The sequence below is a fragment of the Halichoeres trimaculatus genome, unplaced genomic scaffold (assembly GCF_033239565.1).
Source record: "Halichoeres trimaculatus isolate MK-OKI-2021-1 unplaced genomic scaffold, fHalTri1.1 fHalTri1_scaffold_8, whole genome shotgun sequence".
Taxonomy (NCBI): domain Eukaryota; kingdom Metazoa; phylum Chordata; class Actinopteri; order Labriformes; family Labridae; genus Halichoeres; species Halichoeres trimaculatus.
The window spans coordinates 32841524-32866895 of record NW_027437186.1 but is presented as its reverse complement, the minus strand read 5'-3'; the positions used below and the strand labels follow the sequence as shown (position 1 = coordinate 32866895).

The 25372-nt window shown below is 40.1% G+C and overlaps 1 protein-coding gene across 1 annotated transcript in view; it reads left to right on the top strand.

Annotated features, from left to right (window-relative positions):
• The window catches only part of lrmda (leucine rich melanocyte differentiation associated), a 305952-nt gene extending 282759 nt beyond the window's left edge, over positions 1-23193 (top strand). The window contains exon 7 of the mRNA XM_074676073.1: positions 21965-23193. Coding sequence (XP_074532174.1) covers positions 21965-22044 — 80 coding nt within the window. The 3' untranslated portion in view covers positions 22045-23193. The remainder of the gene's footprint in view (positions 1-21964) is intronic.
• Positions 23194-25372: the final 2179 nt, after the last annotated feature.

Here is a 25372-nt window from a genome sequence, read left to right as displayed (position 1 = left end):
TCAGCTTGTCCTGGCTTTCTTAAATTCTATAAGGACATCTGGATATGAATGTCTGAGCAGTTTACTCAGACTGACATGCATTATATCTCTTTCAAAGTAAAAAAAGGAAAGCTTCAGTAAAAGGCAGTAGCCGCTCTTCTATGTATATTTTAGCATCAACATTCCAGCTCACCAGAATGAAAAGACCAGGGGGGTCAGAGAAATGCTTCGAAGTCCAATGCAACCTTTTAATCTGTCACTTTGATTTGCTGATTAAGTCGCTTTAAACAGACGGAGCAGGTTTCCCTGTCATGATAATACGAGCGGACAAGTTGTTTCACCATCATGATTCGATTCATAGATAGTTTCTGGCATGTTATGTCGCTGCAGTGCAGGATGATTGGATTGACTAAGTCATTTTGGTCAAACATGAATTTATCCCAGATTGTTGTGATTTAAAAGTCTGTTTGCTTCATTCCTCATCCTCCATGACAAACATGCATTCAAAACTCAACCTTCAGAATTGGTCGCCATCAAACTCTGTTGTATACATACTCAGATGGATGTTATTCTTTTCTTGTGTTTCAAGGCTTAAGCGCAGGAGAATTGGATCAAAATGTTATAAACTTTGGAAAGTGTTTTCTTTTTTTAAGTGCAAGTGAGTTGAATTTTTCAGTGTTTGTAGTGTTGAGTGCCTGAAGACCTTTTAAAGAAAGCAAAAATATGTCTCTCCATTTGACACCATTAGCAAGTGTTAACACGTAACCTTTGGCAGCGCTGGCCGACATCTCGGCACAGTTTTAGGCATCTTCTCCAGCTGCAGATCCAAGCTAAGAAATTGGATAAAAACAGGGGAGGAGGGCATGATATTAGACAAAGTGAAATGAACATGTGCACATGTCTTGCGGTGCGAGTCTCAGTGTGCACGCTGTGACCCTGAGATGCTATGTCTCAGGGCTAGCCCTCTTTCCCTTTGGTGCACTCTGATCCTCTGTGTTCATTATTAAAATAACAAGCTCAGTTTTACTTTCTCCTCCCTAAACCCTCATGGTAAAGACATATCCATTGTTTTGCACCTAGTTTAGAATATGCTGTATGATTGCTCTGGTTATGTTTGTATTGCAGGCGGCTGAAAGGATGATAGTAAGATAACCTTGGGAGAGAAGCGATAACAGCCATGAGCGCCGTCCCTCCTGCCATCACTAACCCCATGTGACATTTCGGCTGAAGAACGGCTCCTGCCTCAGCACTAACAGCTAATTTAGACTTTTCATACAATACTTGAAGGGATATCTTTTTCTTCTTGTATCGTCTCCTCGGTCAGCTTGAGTTGCGATCTGCTGTTGGCCATTAGACTATGGCGAGGTAATCCTGACAAATACAACGAACAAATCAAGGATATTAGCGCTGTGATGTGCAGTCGATAATATTTGGCTTCATTAATTCCCATGCCCTGGGATGACACCCAGCCCCTATTAGGTTTGAAATCTCATCCCCTTCTCCTCTATACCTCAGCTGTGGCTCAACCAAGCAGCCAAGCAGATAATACGCTCTGAGCTCTGAAACATGTACCATTATAATTAGCTTTGTCAGGTCCTAGCCCCTACAACCCTCATGCAGATAATATGATAATATGTCTTCATAACCGGCTGACCTTACATGCTCAATATTTCTCTCCTTATGAAGATTACATGTCAATAAAGTAATTGAGTCCCGGGGTGTGTGGCAAGTGAAGATTTAGGTTATTGGACTTTTCGGGGCAGTGATGTACGAGCGTTATTATTCTACCTGTCAGGAGATGTGCAGGGGGCTGGGGACTGTCCGAGAGTGTCACGGGGGAAAGTAGAGGAGAGGAGAGTAAGAGAAAGGGAGATAAAGCCAAAGAGATAAAGAAGGGAGTGTAGAAAGAGGGAGGGAGATGGAAATGAAGAGAGGAGCGCAGAGGAGGGAGGACTGGAGAAAGCAGAGGAGGCAAGATCATTTCTCACTAGCAGGGGACAGATGCACAGTTAATCATCCCCTCATACCTTTATCTCTGTGCCCCCCCTCACTCTCTGCATATGAACAGGGGATATGTCATATTAATTAAGAGAAGTAGAGTTACAGTGGAGCCATCCGTCTGAGTGGGGCACAGGGAGGCCAGAGGGGCATGAAATATTCCTCACAACACAAACCTATCATCACCTCTGCCTCACACCTGATTGGCTACTGGAGGTTCATTTGTTTAAAATCTGGCAGGAAATGACGGCATGCACTTTAGCAATGCCATAATTTCACGCAGTTTATGATGTCACCAAGAATATTTTTCATAATTGTAACTTGTTTTTCACAGAATTTGTCTCAGCATGCAGCTCACTAAAGACCACAGATTACACAGTAAATACATTGATAAAAGACACTCCACTGTGGAACTCCTATTCCATATATATATTTCTATTTAAATGTATATTTTTATATATATATATTTATATATATTATAAAATATACTACTCTTCCACTCCCTGAAAGTCACAAGGATGTAATTAGGTACCTAAACATGGTATCTTTTGGTTTTACGTGAATTGGTACCCGGTACTTTTGACAGAATTCGGTCAGTACCTATACAAGTACCTGATTCGGTACCCATCCCTACTTTTCACATTATTATCACTTTAGCAGTTTAAGGTGAGATTTTCTCTTGAATGGTCTTACAATGCAGTCACTGTATTTAACCACCGGCTTGTATAAGTAGATGACAAATAAAGATCAACGGTAGGGTAATTTCATTATTATTTATTTTATTTATTAACTATTTAAAGGTGATTTACAAATCAAAACTTTCTAAATTTATGATAACAAACAAAAAAATGAATAAATAAAAACCAGCATCAACTCCTTTAATTTTAGTATGTTTTTAAATCCTTTGAACATATATTAAAAAAAAATAATGTGCATATGAGGGCCTGTGTCCACCAAGGGTTTTTGTTGAACACAAAACTAATACAGCTCAGTGGTTTTAGCATCCCAAGTCAAAAAAACACCCTCAATGTCAGTTTTGTTTTTGGTTGCTGCACTCATGGGGCTCTCAGTGAAAAATCCTGTTCAACTTGTGTAACACTGTTGTGTCCATCAGGATCGCTCCTCATTCACCAACCAGTCAAAGTTAAGAAAGGGCAGGACTTCTGAAGTCACATTTGTCAACAACACCAGTGAAGGAGAAACCAACTTGTTATTTCTAAGTTTCTCTTTCCAGATCAAGAGTTACTTGCTAATGCCAGGGAAATATTCTTTCCCTTTTAATTTGCAAAAATAAATGTTAGCATGAGAGCAATTTATTACAGTTTTGGCAATCAAGTCTGAGAGAAGCAGAAATCCAGTAAAGTAACTTTTCTAATCTATTTCGAAGAAAATCAATTAATAAAAGCTCTGGAAATGAGATTACAGAGTTCCCTTCAAAGTAATGAATGCTGTCAGTGGACACAGGCCCTTATGTGGTATGTATACAAAAAACAAAGATGGTGTGAATCATTAAGTTTTGATTTTGTGGGGTATTATTAAGCCTCATGAAATTAAAATATCAAAAATAAATTTAGCAAAGTATATTTCTATCACTTTTTTGACACAAGTATTAATCCAATTTTAATTTCAGCCCTTTATCACAAGAGACACAAAGCCTGATCCACGTTCACCTGTGAAGTGATCTGTACTTTTTGTTTCTCTTTCTTGGTCTCACCACGTTGTGACAAAGTGTGCAAACCACTGCACGTCAAGGTGCTGTTTTGTCCGTCATAATTTGACTGTCAGTGCTGGAGACAGAGGAAATGGGATGTGAAAATGAGTGTGGGTGGATTGAGACCCAACAATGAAGGTTACACACGTTTTCAGCTGTGTGAGAGACAGAAACAGAAACAGGGGGCAGACAAAGGCAGGATGGGAGAGCAATGTTAAAGGATATTTTACCATGTCCTTTCAGATTAGGCCCAGAGATTGATATCTTCCAGTCAGATGAAGCTCTGATGTGAGTGATCCGGCCCCTCCATCATTGTGACATGCGGCTCACGGCTAACGCTCATCCGTGTTGATGGGCACGCCCTGCGCCATGAGGGCCCCTTGCTAACATACCCACCTTCCTCTCTCCCCAACTCTGCCCGCCTCACTCTGCCATCTCTGTTCTTTTATTTCTATTGCCCTTCTCCCCTGTTTTCTGTCACCATGTCATGTCCAATCACTGTTTGGCTGGCCAGGCACTCAGTCGGGCAGGCAGGGAGCAGGAGCCCCAGGTAGAGAACTGCCTAACAGGCGTCAGGATGGGCACTGAAATGACTCTAATAATGGGGTCCCCGTGTGGCTCAGACAGGCCAGTCAGTTAGCAGGGCCTGGATGGGGAGTAATAAGTGTTTGATGTCTGCGGGGGAAGGAAGTGTGAAGGAGTACAGCCAACCCTGGGCACTCCGGTCAGGCAGGTGCAGCCAGCCAGAGGTCTGAGGGGAACAACTGTGGAACAAGACGTCAGATTAGTATTGATATGTGTCACGCTGGAGGTTGCCGGGCTGTTTGTTTAAGAGAGTGTCTCAGAGTGGTAGCAGTCATGCGGTAATTGATGTGGAGTTCAGAAAAGAGAGGCTAGAGGACAACTTGACGTACCTGGTGCTGACTGAAGGAGCAGCCATTGTCGATTTCATGGTGTGATGAAGGGAGAAACTACTCCACAATGCACGCCTTTATTATCCGCGTGTTTTTTTATGCATGTGTAAAACTCCAGCAGCAGTTCCTCTTGTGGCAAAATTTGCCGGCCATGTTTGATTTGATGGAAATTGCCACTGACAGGTAGCGAGGTGCCATTTTGTCCAGTGACGCGTGAAGTCCATCATTGTCTGTGTGGTTGAGTTTAGTTAACATGGCACTTAGCGACTGACATTGCTTTCGAGCCAGAAAAACACTGTCATTGTCACGTCATTTATCTTTTTTGCTACCCAATTTCGACAGTGAACGCCTCGCTGAACGTTTCAAGCTTTTTTTTACAGTAGGCTAGACAGTCTGGGTGCCCTCTAAGTTTAAACTCCGCTTCAACCCTTCGACACCTTTAAAGCTTTGACAGCACAGGTTGAACACACCTTCCCCTGATAAAGCCACTGCTGTCCTTTCTCGCCTGACTATCTAGTAACAAGCTACTTCCCTTTGAACAGTTTTATGTGGTTGTAATTGACCTGACAATGGGGTTCATTATGCAGTCCCTTTCATGCTGTTTTGCCTGATAATTATTATTTAATGTGTTCAGATGGAGAGCATCATTAATTCATCCCTTCCTCCAATGTCAAAGAGATGAACAGTGAAGTTATCACTCTCTGGTGATTAATATTACGCTCTTTTGTTATTGAATCCTGTCCCAGTGATTAAACCTTCATTGAGTGACTCGCCAGCCGCCCTTATTAACGGCGCCATTACCGAACACAGCCAAACCCCTAATTGCAGTTTTCACTTTTTTTTTTTTTCCTATTTCGGGCAGAGGTTTGAACCACTTATCTGTGCTTTTCTTTTAATTAGAAATCCTGGGTGTAATGAAGAACACAATCGATCAGTGTCAGGAGGCGTGGTGTGCTTGTGTGGTGATTTGGGATCCACATGTTGACAGAATAAATGAGCTCGTATGATTACTGGCGTCATTAGTGGTTTCATGCACCCTTAAGGGTAGACGAACCCTTTCGATGACTCCAGCAGTAAATACTTGTCATTATTCTGCTTACAGGAGAGTTTGTGTGTGTTCATATGCAAAGCGGGTGTTGTCGACATGATGTTGGACGCCTTGAGAAAGACACCACAAGGGGACTTTGTAAACTGTCTGATACCCCCAGCTTTAAACCTCCCTTCTCTTATCTGCAGCCTCCAGAGCTACTGTAACCAGTGTTCTCCTCTGGCTGTCTGTGGAATAAATGTCACTGAAATTAATTTCACCATTTTTTTTTCATCAGACCCCCCACAACAGTAATCTCTCTCTTCAGTCAAAATTTATGTGCCCCAGAATTCAATTTCCTTCCCATCCTCATAAGTTTAAAATACAAAGACTGATAGGCATTCATCTGGTTATAACAGTAATTCACCCATCAATGAATAATGCCATCCCCAATTTAAAGTGTTAGATTATAGCCATTTAGTGAACTGACAGTGATAAAGTTTCATTTTTTATTTGCTGATAAGCTCAAAAACAGAAGCGACACACAGTATGAGCACTGCTGCTTGTCTAATTACAGATTTATACGTTTCATTCCACATATTAATCGCATTTCTCTGTTTTTTCTTATCACTTTTGACCTGGCCACTCCTAGAACAGAAGCTTTCAGTTCCTGCAGCACATAAAACATACAGAGTGTGTTATTGTTGCACTTTAGGGAGAATCATGTGGCAAAATCAACCTGGTATTGATCAGAGCTGGTTGAGCCATGACCCAGCAACCTTCCCCTGACAGCCTATCAGCCTGTGGCAATAGCAAATCTTTCAACTCACCCACACACACACAAACACACACATACACTTCCACTTTCCTATCCTTTGTTTGCACTCGTGTTTGTGTTGTTTTTATCTGAGTCATGCACACAGTTCCTAAATCTCTCCTCTATATCTTTCTGTTTCACTTTTTGACACTGCCACAGCAATAGTTTAATAATCTCCCACCTACCTATGGAGTCTCAAACAAACAAACACCTACTGACAGATTGTGCTGCAACAACAGGAGGAAAAGTACACCAAGTCAAAACGAACCAAGACCGAAGAGAGTGTTGACATTAAGGTTTAAGGATTCCTCAGCAGTCATTAAAGTCATAGTAAACCCATTCCGACTTTATGATGGTAATACCATTTTCTTTCTTGTTTTTTTTTTTCACTAAAAATCATGAGTGCAGCACTGTAAACACTTCTGGTGTCTTGAGATGGATTGATTTAGCTTTGGCCTCAATTATAGCTGTTAACCATTGAGCAAAATTTTAAGGAGACCAGGTAACCATTGTGACTGAAATACAAATAAACGCACTATTTGCTCCATGGTAAATCCTTGTACTCTTCAGTCACTCACTTCCCGTCACAGCTTCAACAATTTGCTACAAGTCTTCCCCCTCTGTCCACTCCCCACATTTCCTGTCTCTCATTTACTGTCCAATCTAATTAAGGAAAAAATGCCACAAAAATGCAGTATAACTTTTTACAAGAGTTAGCCTATCAAACTTCCACCATGTCCTAATTCTGGTGTTTCATCCTCAAAAGGGGCCGACCTTCGTAGGCTTTCTGGACTGCTGTAGTCTAACTTAAGGAGTAGGGGGTCTATTTGGGACTTCCTACTCACATTACCAGCTTTTCTTGACTATACCTTCTCATTATTGACCTGTGGCTAAGTCCCGCCCTTAAATCCAATGAGCCAATCACGGTGCGTATAGCCGTTCACATACACTCTGACATTCCCTTCCTGGATCTCCATTGAAATGCATTGCAGGAAGTCATTTTTTGTTTGGTTTTATGAGAATTTTTTTTTTATATTTTAAATTTAAAAATGACCAAATAGTGTTCATGGGGTACATGCAGCTCTAACACAAGGTTTTCTGGGAGGCTGGGTGATTTTTTTTGGTATTTTTAACTCTTTGATAAGACACATCTCAAGCGAGAAAAGTGTATTCTTTGGATAAAGTTGTGAAGTAAGCCATAACAACAACTCAACTTTAATAAAATTGAGGATTTTTTTATCTGTTTTAAGGTACGCCAACATTGTATATGAGGGAACGTTTTGTCACTTTGCTGTATTGAAATGTAAAGGTATCTTTAACACCAGAACCATCATTGCAGTTAGCTAGAGTTAGCATAACGTTAGTTCCCAGGGTTGTTCATCATGTTTCTTTGTTTGTTGGGAGTTCATTGGCCTGTTTTGTTCTAGTTCTTGTTCTTTGGTGATCGCACATCATTGTTAGCTGTTGTCCGAAGACCTCTAGTTAAACTAACGTTAGCTGCTGGAGTTTAGCTTCATTAGCTTATGTGTAATAGCCAAGACAACTAAGGTTGTCAAGCATTCTGCTGTAGCTACATGGGATGCAATCTTGGTAAAGATGGTAAAAATGATGTATTTTTGACCTGACCAAAGCTGATCCTCGATCTTGTTGTCTGAGATGCTGATGCTAACCAGAAGCTGTTTATCAGGTTTGCACTGGGACCTGTAAATTTAGTCTTCAGATGAAGCTTTTTTTCAACCTTCTCAACAATAAAATGATTCATAAATCTCTCCAATGTGGAGTTTAAACCCTTTTGGTTACTTCTAAATGATATGTGATCTTTTTGTCTCCAAAAATCATCAATAGCTTCCTGTGAAATGTCTCCTGCTGTGACACCTGCCATAGCACCTGTAACTGAACGTTTATTGTTCATTCAAGTGAGTATAGAGGGGCGTGGCTTAGCTATAGGTGCTCAGAGAAGAAGGTTTAGGAGAATTGGTGAAGGTTTCGATGGGTTTGCGTTGTGTTCTTGTTTGATTCTTTACGTCTGTTGCTGTTTTGCGCCTGTTTGACCTATAAGGGATGACTGAAACTCTTTTCCTGGTCTACTTTGCACACCGTGTGTCAGAACACTTGCTGTGGAGGAGAAACACGATGCTTGAACAGCTTACAGACTGCAGCTGATTGACTGACGGGGAGTATACAACATGCCAGGCTGCCTGGTGAGAAGTATTTGCAAACTCTGACGTCCAGGACTCAATAATAACAGAGAAAGCAACAGGTACATTGTGTTCCTCCTCTGTGATGGACAGGTGTATCATTGAGCGGGCTTTCTCAGTCGAGAATGTTACTGCAAATTATAATTAATTCACACCTGAGAGCTGGTATTAAGTTCATTTCCTCATCTTTTTCTACAAAACAGCATCATTACTGTGTATAAGCGTTCGTTTTTCAGTATTAAACTAAATCTATGGATGTTTTACTGCTGCACACTCTTCTTCTGTTGTGGGCGGTGTAATCCCCTCCTTCCTGTCTCTCCTGCCCTCCTTCCATTCCTCTTTTCCTCTGCCGTCTCCCCAGCCTCTGCCTGGTTGAAAAATGGGGCGCATTTCCCTGATAGCCTGTGTGGATGTGGAGAGTATAAATGGCTAATGAATTACAGATGAACATTGACGCAAATTAATCTTCCTGATGTCCCAGGGTTATATGGCAGCTATTTAAAAGTTTAATCAATAAGCTGAAGTTGAAAACATGCAGGCGCTGCAGTTGTTTGGCCGCAGTAAACAGCCAGGAGGGGAACAGGGAAGGCCTGAGCCCAGGGCATGCATCATAATGACAGCTATTTATGTTTAATGGACTAAATATTTCTTATTGGGAGAGGACAAATGTCACTTCAATTTTCAAAGTTACACGCAGGAGTTTGTTTGAGACCCAAGAGAGACGGGTGACACCTCGGCTGTTTACATGGTTAATTTATTGACAGACAAGTCTATCAGTAGGGTAAAGATGGAGTGAGAATGGATTAAGTGTCAACGTGTCATATTAAAATATCACTGCTTTTGTGAGGAATGTGCATCATAAAGATGACAATAAGATAGTCCTCATGAAGGTGCCATCAATAAATTTGACTCAGGTGAAGTTCCCTCTTACTCCTGTTAGTCTCTCACACACCTTTTTATTTCACTCCACCAGACAAAGTTTCTGTCTAACCACAATGAATACACATAGTGTGGACACATTTGAGCATTTTCTTTCTTGTTATAAACATAAGTGCTGTCAGGTGATTAAAATAAATAATCAAATTAATTATAGGATTTTTAATTAATTAATCTAATTAATCACATTTAAATAAATAATCAAATTAATTATAGGATTTTTAATTAATTAATCTAATTAATCACATTTAAATCTCATATCCACATAAGGTCCCTAAATAAAGCAGTTGAATTCTAGGACATTACAAAATTGTAGTGCATGACTAATCAAATAAATACACCAAGAAGAGAAGATCTGTAAATCTATGTTTTTTTCAACTGGCCAATATTAAAATGTCTGTGTTTGCTGCCATTAATGTCTATAGACGTCAATGTGATTGTGTTAACTGCGTCTATAGAAGTAAGTTGTGTTTTTCAGCTGGGGAAAGCGGGGTCTGGCGGAGCTTGTCAATCAAGATCATGCTCGTAATCTACTGTTGGTGAGAGCGGTGTACTCTTTGGATGAGAGCTCAGCATGGATATGAGGAGAAGATATGAGATGACAGAGGTATAGTGAGACACGCCAAGTCAGAAAAGTTCAGGCAAAAAGTAAGTTTTGTCTGTTTTTGGATCAAAAACTGGGAGCCTACTCATCTTGGGTAGTTTGGGTGTTAACATAGTCATAGAAAACAATATTATTTTGGTCTTGAAAAATCTTTCAAGATGCGCTGAAAATGGAGCCAATGAGTTAATCTTGCGTTAATTTGTATAATGGTATATAATTTGTGGTGTAATTCATCTAATTTACGGATTAAACTGACAGTCCTAATAAATATGTGAAAAATAAAAGCAGAAAAAGAAGCAATACAGGAAACAATGGGTTTATAGATTATTGTTGAAATTATTTAGCTAACTTTGAAACTAATAGTCTTTTTTTAAAGAGGACTGGATTTTATTGACGTTCTTACTGGAGAAGACTCAGGAGCATATCTTTGTCATGGTTCCTTAAGGCTGGGGTAATGTAGTTGGCTTGGTTCAAAATGGCTACACCCATTTGTCAACAACAAAGCTCTCTGGTGCTATAGTGTCGTAATTTCATATTCATTCTGCTTACAATAGCACCAAAACACCAATAAAAAAAGAAACAGAAGGGTACTTCCAAACCATTGAGCAGTGTAATTTTCAACTTTGGTCAGTATAGACTAGGGTTTGTTTGTACTTTCTCCAAATGGTTAGGTAACAAAATAGAAAACAATCCACTCTACCTGACTGTATGCCGGTAAAACCAGACACATTGCAAAGTCTATTTATTCACAAGATTCTCTAAAGTTATTGTTTCCTAATTAACCAATGCACAAAAACCAATGCACATATCCAACAAACCTTTACGAAGTGAAACAATCCCATTCTGATGCATGGCAGCGTGCTGTGTGCCAGCCCGTCTCTCAGTAGGCTGAATCAGTCCACTGGCTGTTGGTTTATGGGACACAGGGGGGTTATCTATCTGCAGGCCTCCCTGCAGAGAGGAGGTGGCGACTCCATCTCATGACGTTGGGCTGAACTGATAAAAGGACAGCCGGAGATGAATCGTGTCCACAATAATAGCCCTGGCTCACAGCAGCCTACGCCCCAAGCCCATAAGTCACTCTTGCACCAACTCTTATGGATGCCTGCCCCCAGCACCGGCTGACCCCACCCCCCACCTGCCCAGCAGTGTTATTTCAGCCCTCAGAGATAATACTGAAAGTGTAATTGCCTTGTTAATTGGCTTTTTTCTTATTGCGTTTTTGCACTGATGGATGGCAGCACTGATGGAATTGTTGGTTAAGTGGCCAAACTCGAGGGTAGGACAGAAAAGGAGATGAAGCCAGAAGAAAGAAAACTAGAGAATTCAATAAGTGAAGGGGAGGAATCAGGGAGGGAATAAGGAAAAAACAGAGTGAGCAGAAGGGTAAAAAGAAGAGTGGGAGCAGTTGAAACGAGAGGGGAGGAAGATTTGCAAAGGAGATGGGATGAGAAACCAGAGAGGAGGGGGCTATCCATGCCGAGAATAGATAACCTTGATGTTAAAAGCTACATCCGTTGGATGTGTCTCTCTGTGACATATTGATGGCCCTTGAAAAGAGTCAAGCTGATTGTATGCAGGGAACAATCATTAAACCCACTCCATCTCCCTCCTCTCGCTGACTTCTCTCTTTCTATCTCTTGTAAGTGTGTGTGCATGCATGCACAATTGTGAGTGTGTTCTGTTTTAATGCAGTGGATATCCCTGCAGGTTCAGTCAGATGCACAAAAGCACTGCAAGTTTAATTCAGCTGAAAGGAGAAATGTAAAAAAAGTTTTTTTTTTAAATTCTCTTTACAATAATTTCATGCAGTACTTGTGCAAAAATGTCGCATTAGAGAGTCCATAATATCCACCAGTTGAAGAGCTACTTTTTCAACTGCGGCCATTTTTTTGCCATTGCCATTGAGATATATACTACCAGTGATCTGTTTTAACTTTTGCACGTGTTGGAGAGAAGTTAACGTTTTATTAAGTAGCAAGAAAAATATGTTTTGGATGAATAGTTTGTGCCCACAGCTGCTGGATATGAAAAAATATAAAAAGGTTGCACAAACTAAGTGTACATGTTAGCATTCTGTTATGAGCCATTGCTAAAGAAATTGGCTCTTCTGGTGAAGAATCAAGTGAAGTAGTTTGTCTAATATAAAGCTGCTCTTCAGATTGTTGGTTTACTTGTACTACAATAAAGTAGTTTGATGTAACACTGCCACACATTACATAATAACCATTTATGGCCATAAGACAAGTTAAAAAGTCTGAGCTTGGGATTAACTAAAATAATCGCGACCTGATTTAAACTTCCAAATTTGAGCCCCATCGTGATATTTTGGCCTCTTCTCATCCTTTCTGACTTTAACTAGCTTTTCCAGTGTGATGACTTGGCCACAGTCTTCGGGGTATTGCAAATCTCCCTGCAACACGTGTAATAAACAGAGGAAGCAACAAGGGACGTTTGGAGTTCACTTGCTCCAATTGGCCCTCTGAAATTTATGTTCCCCAAGTTTTTTTTTTTTTTTTCTCAGTAACATTTCCACTGCAGCATTGTAATTCAACTGGTTGATTATATTTTTGCTCTGTGTACTCACACAAAGCTCTTCTTTGTAGAAAGACATAAAAAAAAACCCTGATGAGGAAAGTGGAACTGAGACTAGCTTCAAGATGGGACTTATCTCTTCCGCAGCTTGAAATTAGTCTCCATAATTAACTGTTTCCCCCTTAGTGCCTGTAAAATGTGAGGTTAACCGAATCTAGAAAATGTGTTTTCAGGCTTTAAAAATCTACTTGGACACTAAAGATCTAAGGAGATAAGGTCTTAATTTAAGAATGTACCTGGAAAGAAACTAGAACTAAAATATATGAGCTGGTCTGTAGTGGTTTGCATTATTAAAGCTTAGGGAAGTCATATTCAGGGGTCTGCAACCTTTACTTTCAAAGGAGCCGTTTTGCTTCAACTCACCTGGATTGAAGTCACTCCAGAGCCACAAAATCTACTTTGTCACCACAATAGAGATCATATAGTTTTTTAAACTTTTATACATTGTTAGAATCTAGTGAATAATTGTCTATATATATTGTTATACTTTTAAATTTACAAGAATAAACATGTAGTGTCTTATTTTTTTCTTTTACATAAATTTAAAAATATTTCAAAAAAATTCAAAAATTGACATTTTTTGAAATTAAAAATGCAAAAGAAAGAAATTTAATAAATTTGAAAAAATAAAATAAAAATTGCAAATATTTTTTTAAAAATTAAAGTTTTAGGAAATTGTAAAGGAAAATTGCAAGAATTGTAAAAAATGTTGAAAATGTGGAAAAAAGCAAAAGTTCCAGCAATTTAAAATGTCGAAAAAAACTTCAAACATTAAATTTTTTTTAATTTTTTTTGTCTTTTCACATATCAAGCATGTAACTTAAGTTGGCATCTTAGCAGTTAATTGAATCCATCCACACAGAATGAAAATCTAAATTACCACCAGATTTGTCTTTTTGTAGATTTTAGTCATCTTACTAGGGGTGTAAAACTTGAGGTTAGCCACAGGTACAAGGAAAGTTGGTGGGCTGTAGTCATTGTTGGAGGTAAACTAGAGTGGTGGCTGGCTTTATTGACAGATGTGAAGAGTATTTAGTTCAACAAAATGTTAACACATGATTTTATTCAGTGTCAATGTCTTTAGTCATCAGTACCCTCTGTAAGAAAAACAAAAATTCTTTATCTCAATTATATTCTTTAAAGCTACAAAGAGCCACTACAAAGGAGTCAAAGAGCTGCATGAGGATCTGGAGTTGCAGGTTGCAGACCCTTGGCCATTTTAACTTTCCTCATCAAAGCAAAAAGTTTCACTGATTGTACCTTGGATTGAGCTAGTTTTTGGCATAATTAATTGGTTACAGAGCCATTGTAACATGACTCAACCTCTTTTACTAATTTGTTGTTTCAATAAAAAAAATCTTACATTCACAATATGAAACAAAAACATTTGCAACCATATTTGTGGGTTTGAAAATAGAGCCTTGTACATAGGAGGCTTTGTACAGCTGGTTTACTCACACTGTGGCAGAGTGGCCCATCAAGCCCCTGTAGAGAGGACACATGCTTTGGGTAATCAGCTCTGAAAAGACCAGACTGTGTGACTATGAACCTACACTGCAGCGATCACCGAGAGGAGGCTACAAGAAACACACTGTACCGCCTTTAATAAAGACAAGACAGTGAGCAACTCTTCTTAAAAACAACAAGGTGCTGTGAGACATATGCACAACAAAGGCCTGATTGTTCCTCCACCAGGGCATGATGGAAACATTAGCCTCCACATCACTTTGTTCATCTGTCACTTTAATGGCTGCCCCCACTGTTCCCACTGTGTGCCGTGTTTGTGTGCAGGAGATGAAAGTGTGCATGAGTTGTGATAATGTGCGTATGGTAGAGATTGTGGGTGTTGATTCAAGTGTGCTCAGCCATGGCTCAGGATACACAGAGGATATTGTAGACCACTGGCGCTGGCACTGTACCACTTGTTATTAAGTCTCAGCTCATCAGGCGGGAACCCCACAGGCATGAGCCCGGCCTCACAAGGTGTTATGTAAGAGTGAGTGTGGTTCAGTTATTCCCTTCTCTATCTCCAACCGCACCATCTTTCTCAGGGTTTTTCTCATAATAAGAGTGGGCTCTCGCTGTGAAGGGGGACACGGTGAACTGGAGTGTGTTTATGTACAAAACACACTGCTTAATGTAGTGCTGGGAATATATATATGTAGAGCTGGGGTCAGGTTTCACAGAAAATTAAGACACATTCATGCACTTTTTTACCTACTGGGAGAAAGCAATGCATTCTTGGTAATTTGTTTTACTCTTTTCACCTTAATGTACTTCCTTACTCCTTTTATTCCTAGCCTGGGTTCAGACTGCAGTAGTTTTAGGCAACCTCCCTGACAGCTGACCATTGCCACCACAGCTGAAATACACCAGATGCATCTGCAGTGCGTCTCCTTTCCATCACGGCAAATAAATCAAACAGGTTTCCATTCAAGTCAATGGGGTCAACTTACACTGTATCCGTCTGCGAGACTGGTCCGTCATGTTAAAGATAATATTATTGCCAGATACAAAGCTGTGATGTATAAATTCAGGGTAGGGAAGATCAAGCAGGACAGGAAGTCATGACCAGAAACTGCCTTGAAACACCCAGTGACTTTCAAAATAAAACAAAATTTGTCAAAATTAGTTCGTATTTAGCTTTACTACAAGGACAAACAGACATAATGGGCTGAGCTAGACCAGGAGTCAACAGGTCTGAGGTCTTACAGTCCAACATGAATGAAAAGAGACTGCCTACTTGTCAACTGAACCGCCCTAGTGCCCGCAGTGTACAGTTGGCCATGCATGAACGGGAAAAGACAGAAAACAACGCTTTTTTGTAACTTTTCTCCCGTGACCTTGGAGCCACCAACCACCAAAAAAAGTCGCTAGATTTGTTGCTAGTTGCTTTCCTCTAATTTTGTCGCTGGGGGGGTCCAGAAAGTTGCTAAAATAGCGACAAAATCGCAAAGTTGGCAACACTGAAGACAGGTTTCAAAACCGGTTACTGTGCAAATGGATAAGAAATGTTTCAATCCATCAACATCTTTACCCTATATCCTTAATGATTCCCTTATTGATTCTTAGTATTATGCCGGAGCTACAAGACCTTACGTCGATTATTCTGCTGCAGCTATTTTAGCTTTGGGGTTCGATAACAGTTTCCTAAGAAAACTGTACTTCAGGATTTTCAGCTTGAAGTCTTACTGAAGAACAGAACACACAAAGAAATACACACATTATGAGTATATGCACATTATTGTCTCACACAGGATTCCTATTCAACATATTCAACATAGTAAATGGCTTATTATTTACCAAAAAGTTATATAAAGAAATAGATCTGGCTTGATGCTAATATATAAGGGTAATTGCAGTGTTATGCAAGTGCTAAACTCCAAATGTCAAAATACAGAAAAATGGAAGAAAAGTAGCGTGCAGGCCCATTGCTGACTTCATAACTACGGCAAGGTTCCAAACAACTTAAACGATTGCTATAACCACTTTGAGACACTAGATGGCCTACTTCAGTCAATAATAAAACATAATAAACAGTACATCAACATCACGTAATGTGTGTGTTTTGACTTATTTTTATTAAGTAACATACAGAGAAACTCAATTAAATGTTGGTGACACAGAAAACCTGTGAAGCTACTTTTTGTACAGAGAAAATTCACAGGAGAAATCGAATCCATAAAGAATCGTAACGATAAACAGAATCAATAAGAGCATTGGTATCAGTTAAATCTTATCAATACCCATCCCTACTCATCATGTGTAAAGTGCAACAACTGTTTCAGAAATTTTTCAACTACTGTATCAGAGTCCAGCTATGTATCAGATTAAATTGTTCCTTAAACCCCTGTTGCTGATTTACTGATCATACATCTCTAAAGCATCCTGATCTGTGCCGGAGAGTCTCAGAAAGTGTTCCCTCCGATCCTCCTCGGTCCCTGTGGGCTCGTGACGAGCGCGGCAGAGTGTGAAGGCTCAAGGGATCTTTAGCTTTAGTCCCTTCATCTGTGAAGGTTATCTCTGAAAGGCTTTGGTTGCAACCTACAAATATATCCCCTCAAGGTGATGTCTTTAAGGAGCCTTGGTTCTGGTACCTCGCTGGGTAATCTCTTTAAGAACCCTACTCCTGGAGAGAGTGAGTTTTCTCGCCGGGTAAGCCGTGAATATGTGAAAGAGCCCAGCGCCCATGTGATCAGAGCGCTGTGAGACACCCGGAGTCCTGCGGTGTCAAGCCCAGTCTCCAGCCGTGGCACCTATATCCTCAGGCGAATCACGGCAGCTGGAATTCTCCTTCCCCCGCCTAACACAACCTCACTGTCAGAGACTCACACACAGACACACACAAGAAATCACACACGTATATGTTTCCCTCACACACCAGGGGAGCAGGCAGGCATGGAGTTGGTCCTGGATTTTATCGGAGGTGACAGCTCCTCACACTTCAGTGTTTGGATCACCTCAAGTAGCTGGGCTATGAGGGGAAATGAGCACTGCTCCACTACAAAGTCCAGATTTAGATTGACTGAGCTTGTCCCCGGGCCTGTGGGCTGCTGCTGCTGCTGCTGCTGCTGTACTGCTCCTCCGCCTGACAGAACACCCACTACTGCTGCAAGGGACTGGTATGTGTGTGTGTCTTTGTGTGTACGGCTGGGTACTTTATATTTGCGTGTGTGTGTGTGTGTGTGACTTGGTGGAGCCTACTTTGAAGAGTCAGAGCGAGTGGGGGGGAAGAGAGCGATGTGTCAAGTTTGGTTAGAATTGAGGGTGGCATCAGAATATGCTTGGCACTAATATGGCACCAGTATCTCTGTCCCCGTCTCTGCTTTCTGTCACTTAGTTGCCATTCTCTCCCCGCCCTTGACAATGTCTCTTTGGATTATGTGATTGGACTTAGCGCTCGAAGCACCCCTCATCCCTCTGCGACACCGCCGCTCCCATAAGTCTCTTCTTCCCTGTTCCGTCTCCAGCTGTCCCGCCCCCTCCTCTTTCCTTTTATAATGCACTTGATGTCTATTTAAGAAGCCTGGCGAAAGCTGTATCTGTTCTGCTGTCGGAGGATCATTGACAGCACTAATGCCACTTGTCCTTGCCTCATTTGGCGAGAGGTGACACCTAGCAGCAGCTCGCCACAATCATCAAGTGGCGGCGTGAGAGCTGTGACATCAGAGACAGAGCAGAGCAGTCACGGAGCTGTGGGCAGTCCTCAGTCTGGACAGGGACACATTTCTTACTGCAACAACAGGCGCTGTCGGTTGTTCTGGCATTTTTTTTTTTGTCTGATCAGGCAATGTTTTTTTTTTTCTGCTCATGTTGTCTCACATGCAAACACTTTAAGTTTCTTTTTTAGTTTGAAATTTACTTTTTAAAGAAGTTTACCATGGCAGACTGCTTCCTCTTGTAGCTTTAACAAAATACCTCTTGTAACTTCTTTATGATAACTCATACTCCTATAACTTTAGAATATCTATTCTTTACCTTTGTTTTCTTGGGTTGTTCGTAAGAATCGAAATTAAAGTCTCCTTCAAATTCAAAGCCTCTCTCTTGATCTGACTGTAAAGAGGCAAATTTCCTCATTTAGGGGCAACATGGTAAGAATGATGTGTATGGTGTAATACCTCAAGCTCCAGTGTTTGACTATTTACACAAATAACTACAAGTGTGGCAAAAAAAGAATGAAAGAAAAGAAAAGAAAAGTTTGTTAAGTGGTCAAAATGTTTTCTATCACTCCAAAGAAAAAAATAAATAAATTTGAAATAAAAAAAAGTTTTTCATTAAAACCTGCATTAATACAATAGATATGGTAGGTCAGTAAAATATGGGCTTAGTCTTCACTACATCACCTGTCTGTTCCAAATGAAGCTGATTGTTGCTGGAGGCCATATTGGATATGAAGCAGGCGTTTAGCTTACTAACTAACAGCTTTAGGGAACCTGATTAGACAAACTTGTAATCTTAATATCTTATTAACTGCTAAATAAGAAAAAAAAAACCTCTACAGTGTGTGATGATTGTGAAATTAGCTTTTCAGACCCAAGCTGTTTATGGACCAGACTGTAAATATGTTTTTTAATGCTGCATAAGTTTATATTTTGGCTGGGTGTGTGTGTCTAGTTTTTCTGCAGCCAGCCTCAAGCGAATTCTGAATGAACAGCAACTTCTAGCGCTTCAGCATAGACTTCATTTTTTTTAACCAGATGTGGCCCCTTGATCAACATGAAGACGAATGCTATACTTTGTAATAACACTTTGTGAACAACCGGCGTTTTAGCAATGGATTACCTCAAATGGATTACCCTCCTCATGGAGGATGACAATGATCACCTTCTAAACAACTGTCAAGCCAGTGGTCATCCTCGTGATTGTGGTTGCCTTTTCTGAATTGGACTCAGTGATAAATGGTATTCATTCTGTTTGAATAGTCATTTACTCAAAATGAAATATTCCAATATTTTAAGGTATTTATTTTGACATTTAAGAAATATTTTTAAGATTTCATATTACATGTCATATAAATTAATGTTCTTGAAGAACTAATAAAAAATGTTTCACTTTTTTGTCGTTTTACTAAAGTCTGAAATAGTCAAAAGTAGCTTATGAAGAGTGTTTTTCTATGGAAAAGTGTTTATGCTGATAGCTTGATTTGCTTTTGTTGATCATAAAGAGACACCAGTTATTTTAGTCTGTTTTATAACCAGTTCAAAACCCCTCAGAATCCCCCAAACTAAATCTGAAAACTAGCTTTTTGTTGTTGCTGTTTCACCACCCATACTTCAGAACAGTTGGATAATAGCTTATGTGATGACCCTGCCTTTTAAAGTTACCCTTTTGAGTGTAAGCAAACAGGGCTTGTGTTCACATTTGACATGCTTTACAGCCTGTGAGCTTAAGGTCTAAGAACCCGCAGCAAATTGGCCACCACACTGCAGTTAGAGCCTTGTTTTTGGTATTTAAAAGCTTCACTGACATCATTCTGTGGGCTTCTTTGTAGTCTCACTCGGGACATTTTTGGAGGCCTCAGGAGGTCTCAGGATAAAGAGCACATTGTAATTATTATCTGTTACATACTAAAGCGCACTAACCGATCTGAATATGCTTTTATAACAGCCCTGCAGTGAATTACGTTGATTTACTAAGCTGCAAAAATAATTTTCTGTGCAATTTAGATAACAAGGAGGCCTTTATTTTTTGTTACGATCTCTTTACTCGGTACTTCAAAACAAATTTAGCGTATGATCACTTTGAACAAAGAACCTATTTGGCTTTTTATGATTACCCTGTTTTTTAGAGTTGCGTCTGCATCTGAGAAGACAGCTGTACTTTGTGTGTTTTTATCAGCCGTGTAAAAGAAAACTTCAGGACTTGTTTTCATTGAACTTGACATTAGATGTAAAGCACACAAAAAATATGATCAATGCTTGGTGAATCACTGTAGTACATATAACTCTCTAACGATTCGAACACTATAGTTATATTAGTAAATATGAAGTTTTGGATCTAACAGTGTTTTGCAAGATTTTTTTAAAAATAAACACACATAAAGAATGATTTAAATAGGTGAGATGAAAATGTGAAACAACACCCAGTTGAAACAGCAGAGGACGCTATCTGCACGCAACTTCTATTTGTTGTATTATTACATCCATCACGCCTGTGACTTCAATGAGAATTGTACTGTTAAGTGACAGAATGTAATGAGTTGACTCTAGAGGATAAACAAATATTGCTACGAGGGATGGGTATTAATAAGATTTTATTGATACCAATGCCTTTATTGACTCTGCTTATCAATCTGATTCTTTATGGATTCAATTTGTGCTGTGAATTTTCTCTGTACAAAAATTAGCTTCACGGGTTTTCTGTGTGAACAACGTTTAATTGAGTTTATAAGTAAATAGATATGAAATTGGTCACTGGATCTAGATATCTCTGGAAATAAATAATAAAAAAATTAAGTAAAAATTGCACGTCTGTTTGGTCCATCTTATTGACTGAAGTAGGCCATCTAGTGACTCAGAGTGGTTAAAGCAATTGTTTGAGTTGTTGGGAACCTTGCCGTAGATATGAAACCAGCCATGAGCCTGCATGTGACTTTTCTTTCATTTGCCTGAGTATTTTGACATTTGGAGTTTTCAGTATTATCAAGAAAGAGTAACTGTGATGTGTTTCCGTGATGAAAGTTGAAATTCTGTTGTGACTGATGTATGCTAACCACTTGCATATCACTGCAATAACCCTAATATACAAGCATCAAGCCAGCACTATTTAGTTTATATCTTTAATGGTAAATAAAGAGATATGTACTATGATAAATATGTTTAATAGGAATCTTGTGTGAGAGTATTGTACATTTCTTTGTGTGTTCAATTCTTCAGTAAAACTTCAAGCTGAAAATCCTGAGGATTTTGAATCCTGGGAAACTGTCTATCTATCTGCTAAGCTAAGATAGCTGCAGCAGACTAGTTGACGTAAAGTCCAGCAGCTCTGGTGTAACGTAAAGAATTGTTCAGCTTTAAGGCTAACGATGTTGATAGATTGAAACATTTCTTTTTCAGTTCTTAGCAGGAGTTGGTTTTCGATACCGATCCCCAGTTGCCAAAGTCACATGAGACTATTATTTCACACAACAATTTTACACCTTTTGCGACAACATAACAGATATTATGAAAACCCCAATGGACAATGTGATGATGATGTTTAGCCAACATTTCAACAACAGTATAACAAACCCAGATCTTACATCAAAGTAATGACAATGTTGTGAAAACATGACAGTTGAGAGTTGCTAACACAACAGTTAACATTTGCACTTTTTTTGAGCTATTTCAACGTACTTTTGTAGATGAGTTAAACTATGATTTAGCAATATTTCCTTCTGTGTTCTTACAAAGGAAAGTCTCAGAAAAGTCTATTTGTTTGAACAAGAAAGTGACCTATGCATAAGGCTATTTAAAAAACTCACTTGAAACTCTTGAGAAAATGTGAACCCAGCATTGCAAATAGCTCTGTATCATGACAAATTATATCCTCAGATCAGTGTATCACTACATTCCAACTAAAATGCCTATTTTTAGTCTGAAATGATGTTCAGTGTGAACAAATCTTTCTTACTAATTAAAAACAATCAGTTTTGTAACACATGCAATCCTACATGTCACTTGATTGACTCTCATTGTGTTTTTCAGGGGTATTCTCCAAATGCCGCTACGTCTACTATGGCAAGCACTCAGAAGGCAACAGATTCATCCGGAACGACCAGCTCTGATGGACAGCTGCTCAGGCACAAAGAGGGACATGAATTATAATGGATGTAAACAGAAGGAAAAGGATCAAATCTGTCTTATTTATTATAACCACTGCTGATATATGAGCTTGATTTGAGATGAAGATTATACTTAAGAGTTATCCAAGGGTTTTTTTTCTTTTTATAAGCTTTTAAAGTTTTATTCTGGCCTCGTAGTTTGAGGCCTCCTCTGCTGTGCTGGGTCTGTCTCTGCCTCACTGCTCCCAGCTCCGAGTCATAGTCAGAGATGACACTCTCACTGACACGACTGCCTCCGAGCAACAGCAGCCGCACAACTCCAGACATACTCTGAACACACACACACACACACACACACACACACACACACACACACACACACACACACACACACACACACACACACACACACACACACACACACACACACACACACACACTCTTTCTCTCTCTTCCTTACACATGGTCAGTGAAAAACAGGCCCGGCCAATTGCATCCTTTTCTCTGACAGCCATGATGGATCACCCGTCCACTACCGCCACTAATCAAGGGTGAAAGGGGTGACGGTCACACACCTGGGGCCTGACATGGACTCATCTCTCTTATTCTCTCTCCTCCTTTTACACACACACACACACACACACACTCACACACACACTTCCTCACATATCTGCTGTTGAGAATATTAAGACGTTGCAGAGACAGGAGCTTCAGACAGCCTAGAAAGACATTCCTAAGATCTTTGGTCAGAACTCGGGGCATCCTCAGAGTGTATTTTTCATTTTGTGGCAGAGTGCTGAACGCTTCTTCTTTTGTTTGAATGAGTTGTGTTGAATGAATACACTGTAAATATGTTAGCATGCCTGAAAGAGATATATTGAATGCAGTTTTTAAGTTTATCCATTCCAGTATGAGCTTTAAGTGAGAGCAGAGTTGAGGTGTGTGCTTCAGGTCAATACATATGATAAATAGTGAGATTTTGTTTTCATGTTTTTACCTTTCAGGCTTCAGCTTCTGACTGAAATGCACCAAATGAATCTTTTAAAAGAAAGTATGACTCAGTGCATTATTTTTAACTGCTTATATTTGGTTTTATAACTGCTATATCTTTACAGTTTTTATAGTCTTTGCCATTTTTTAATTGAATTTCAAGCTTTCCAGGAAACACCCTGATCTGAAAATATGTCATATTTACATGATGTAATGAATCCGATGGAAAATTGTCATCGCTGAATACCTTCAGGTGATTAAAAGGGTTGAAATAAAATGTTTCTTGTTAAATAAATATGTGGCTCGATGTTTTTTGGTGTCTCCACTGCTCTTATTAAATTTGAATGTTCATATTTGTCATACTCCTTTTTTTTCTGGAACTTGAGAGCATTTTAAAAGCCCTTTGTAACTTCTGGTTACATCTGCAAACACATCATGTACTTCTTCAGGGGATGAAGTAGATAAATAAACCACAGGGATGAGAAAAAGAGGAGAGACTTGCAGCATTTAGGAGTTGAAAAAAAACCCTGTTGAGCTTCAGTCCAGCGCGTCAATCATCCACAGACAGATGAAGGAAAGGTCAGAGATAGCCTCATGCAATGTTTGTCCACAATGTCTGAATCGGTTTCTTTCTTATTTCTCTCAGCTTAAACATTTCTGCTAGTCCACAGACTGTGTGCGTGTTAGAGCATGCGTGCTTGCTCGTGTTTACACACCACTTCCTACAGGACTGTGTGACCATATTCCAGCTGACATGCCGTTCAGGAGGCTGGTCACTAGTGCCGGCGTTTCAAAATGACAAGGTTTATTTGTCTGTGTTTTGATATGCTCAGAGGAAAGTGGGACTGACAGCCGGAGGAGGCAGGAAGAGGGGAGCCACAACAAGTTCCCCCCACACGACACAAAATGTCATCCTTCCCCTGACTGCAGCGCGCGCCCAGCCATCCTGCTGAAAAGAGCAGACATTTAAAACTTTGTGACATGTGTCACAGGCACTGCCATTGAGCCAGTGCCACTGATGGAGCTGGAATTGACAGGCCCCGAGCCACCGGAGCTGGCTGGGGGACACACCGAGTTTGGTGTGTGTCACTTCCTATCCTCGTCAGGGACGCATCCCGAGCTGCCACACCAACACAAACTGCATTATGGGATGGGCGGGGAGTGCCAGAGCGGGTTGACATATGCCTGACATGCGCCTGTGTATGCGAGGGGATGAATGGGATACCTGGCATCATGCACTGCAGATTAATTAAGGTGTGAGCCACAGATCTACCTGCAGGCAATGCCCTCTGTGACCCTCAGCTCTGTCGTTGCTGCTGCTCCTTGAGAACTTCCTGGATGAACAAATGGCACGCCACTTCATCAGAGCAGATCAGTGACATTCTGCTTTAGTAGCCCTGCAGGCTTCTCTGCAAGCCGCCGACTCTGTGTGCTCTCAAAATACAAAGATACAGCTCTGTGAGCCCCAGCTGGATGCCTGAACATGGTTTCTGGGGCGGGATTTTACTGCTGCCTTTAATTTTTGAGCTACAAATTAAATGGCATCCTGTTGGTGAAAATAGTGAAACACATTCAAAACACATGACTTAATTAAGGCCCAAAATTGATTTATTACTGCATTCTAATTATTTTCAGGATGTAAATGTAAATGTAGATATTCCAATATTGCAATCTCTTCTCAAAAATATTTTTCTTTGCCAACATTTCAAAGCAAAAACACACTTTTTTTATGCTCTAGTTCTCAATGATGCAAGAAGGTAACTGAAAGAAAAAAAGATCTCTTGTTTTCAGCTCATATCCACTGAAACCACTTAAAGATCAGCCACAAAGTGGTCTATGACCAAGTTTTAAAGGACCAAAAGAGCTGAAAAAATGCTAGCTTATCAGCTTCAGCCAGCGCCACAATGACAACACAGTCCTTCATTAACAGTGGGCAGCCCCCAGAAAGTCCGGTTTGTTGGGCATATGTGAACACAGTGATCGCACTCGGATGCAGGAAAAAAAAAGTGGATCAAGATCCCCAAAAATAGGTGGTTTCGGCTCGCTTCCGTTCGAGCCCTGTAGCAGTTCTGGTGCGGTGAGAACACAATTGCCCCAGCAATCGGCACAACTGACTCATTACTGTGGCTCACACTGTGGTGATGGGGGCAGTAATGGGCCTGGTTGACAACTGTACAGTCGAAACAGTAGAGGAAGTAGAAGAATCAACAACAGCAGCAGAAGAAGAGGAAAATGAGTTGTGGGCACTGTTGGGAAAGTTACTTTTAAAAAGTAACAAGTTATAGTTATAGTTAGTGCTGAGAGAATGTAATTAGTTACTTTAATAGTTCCTAAATTATAA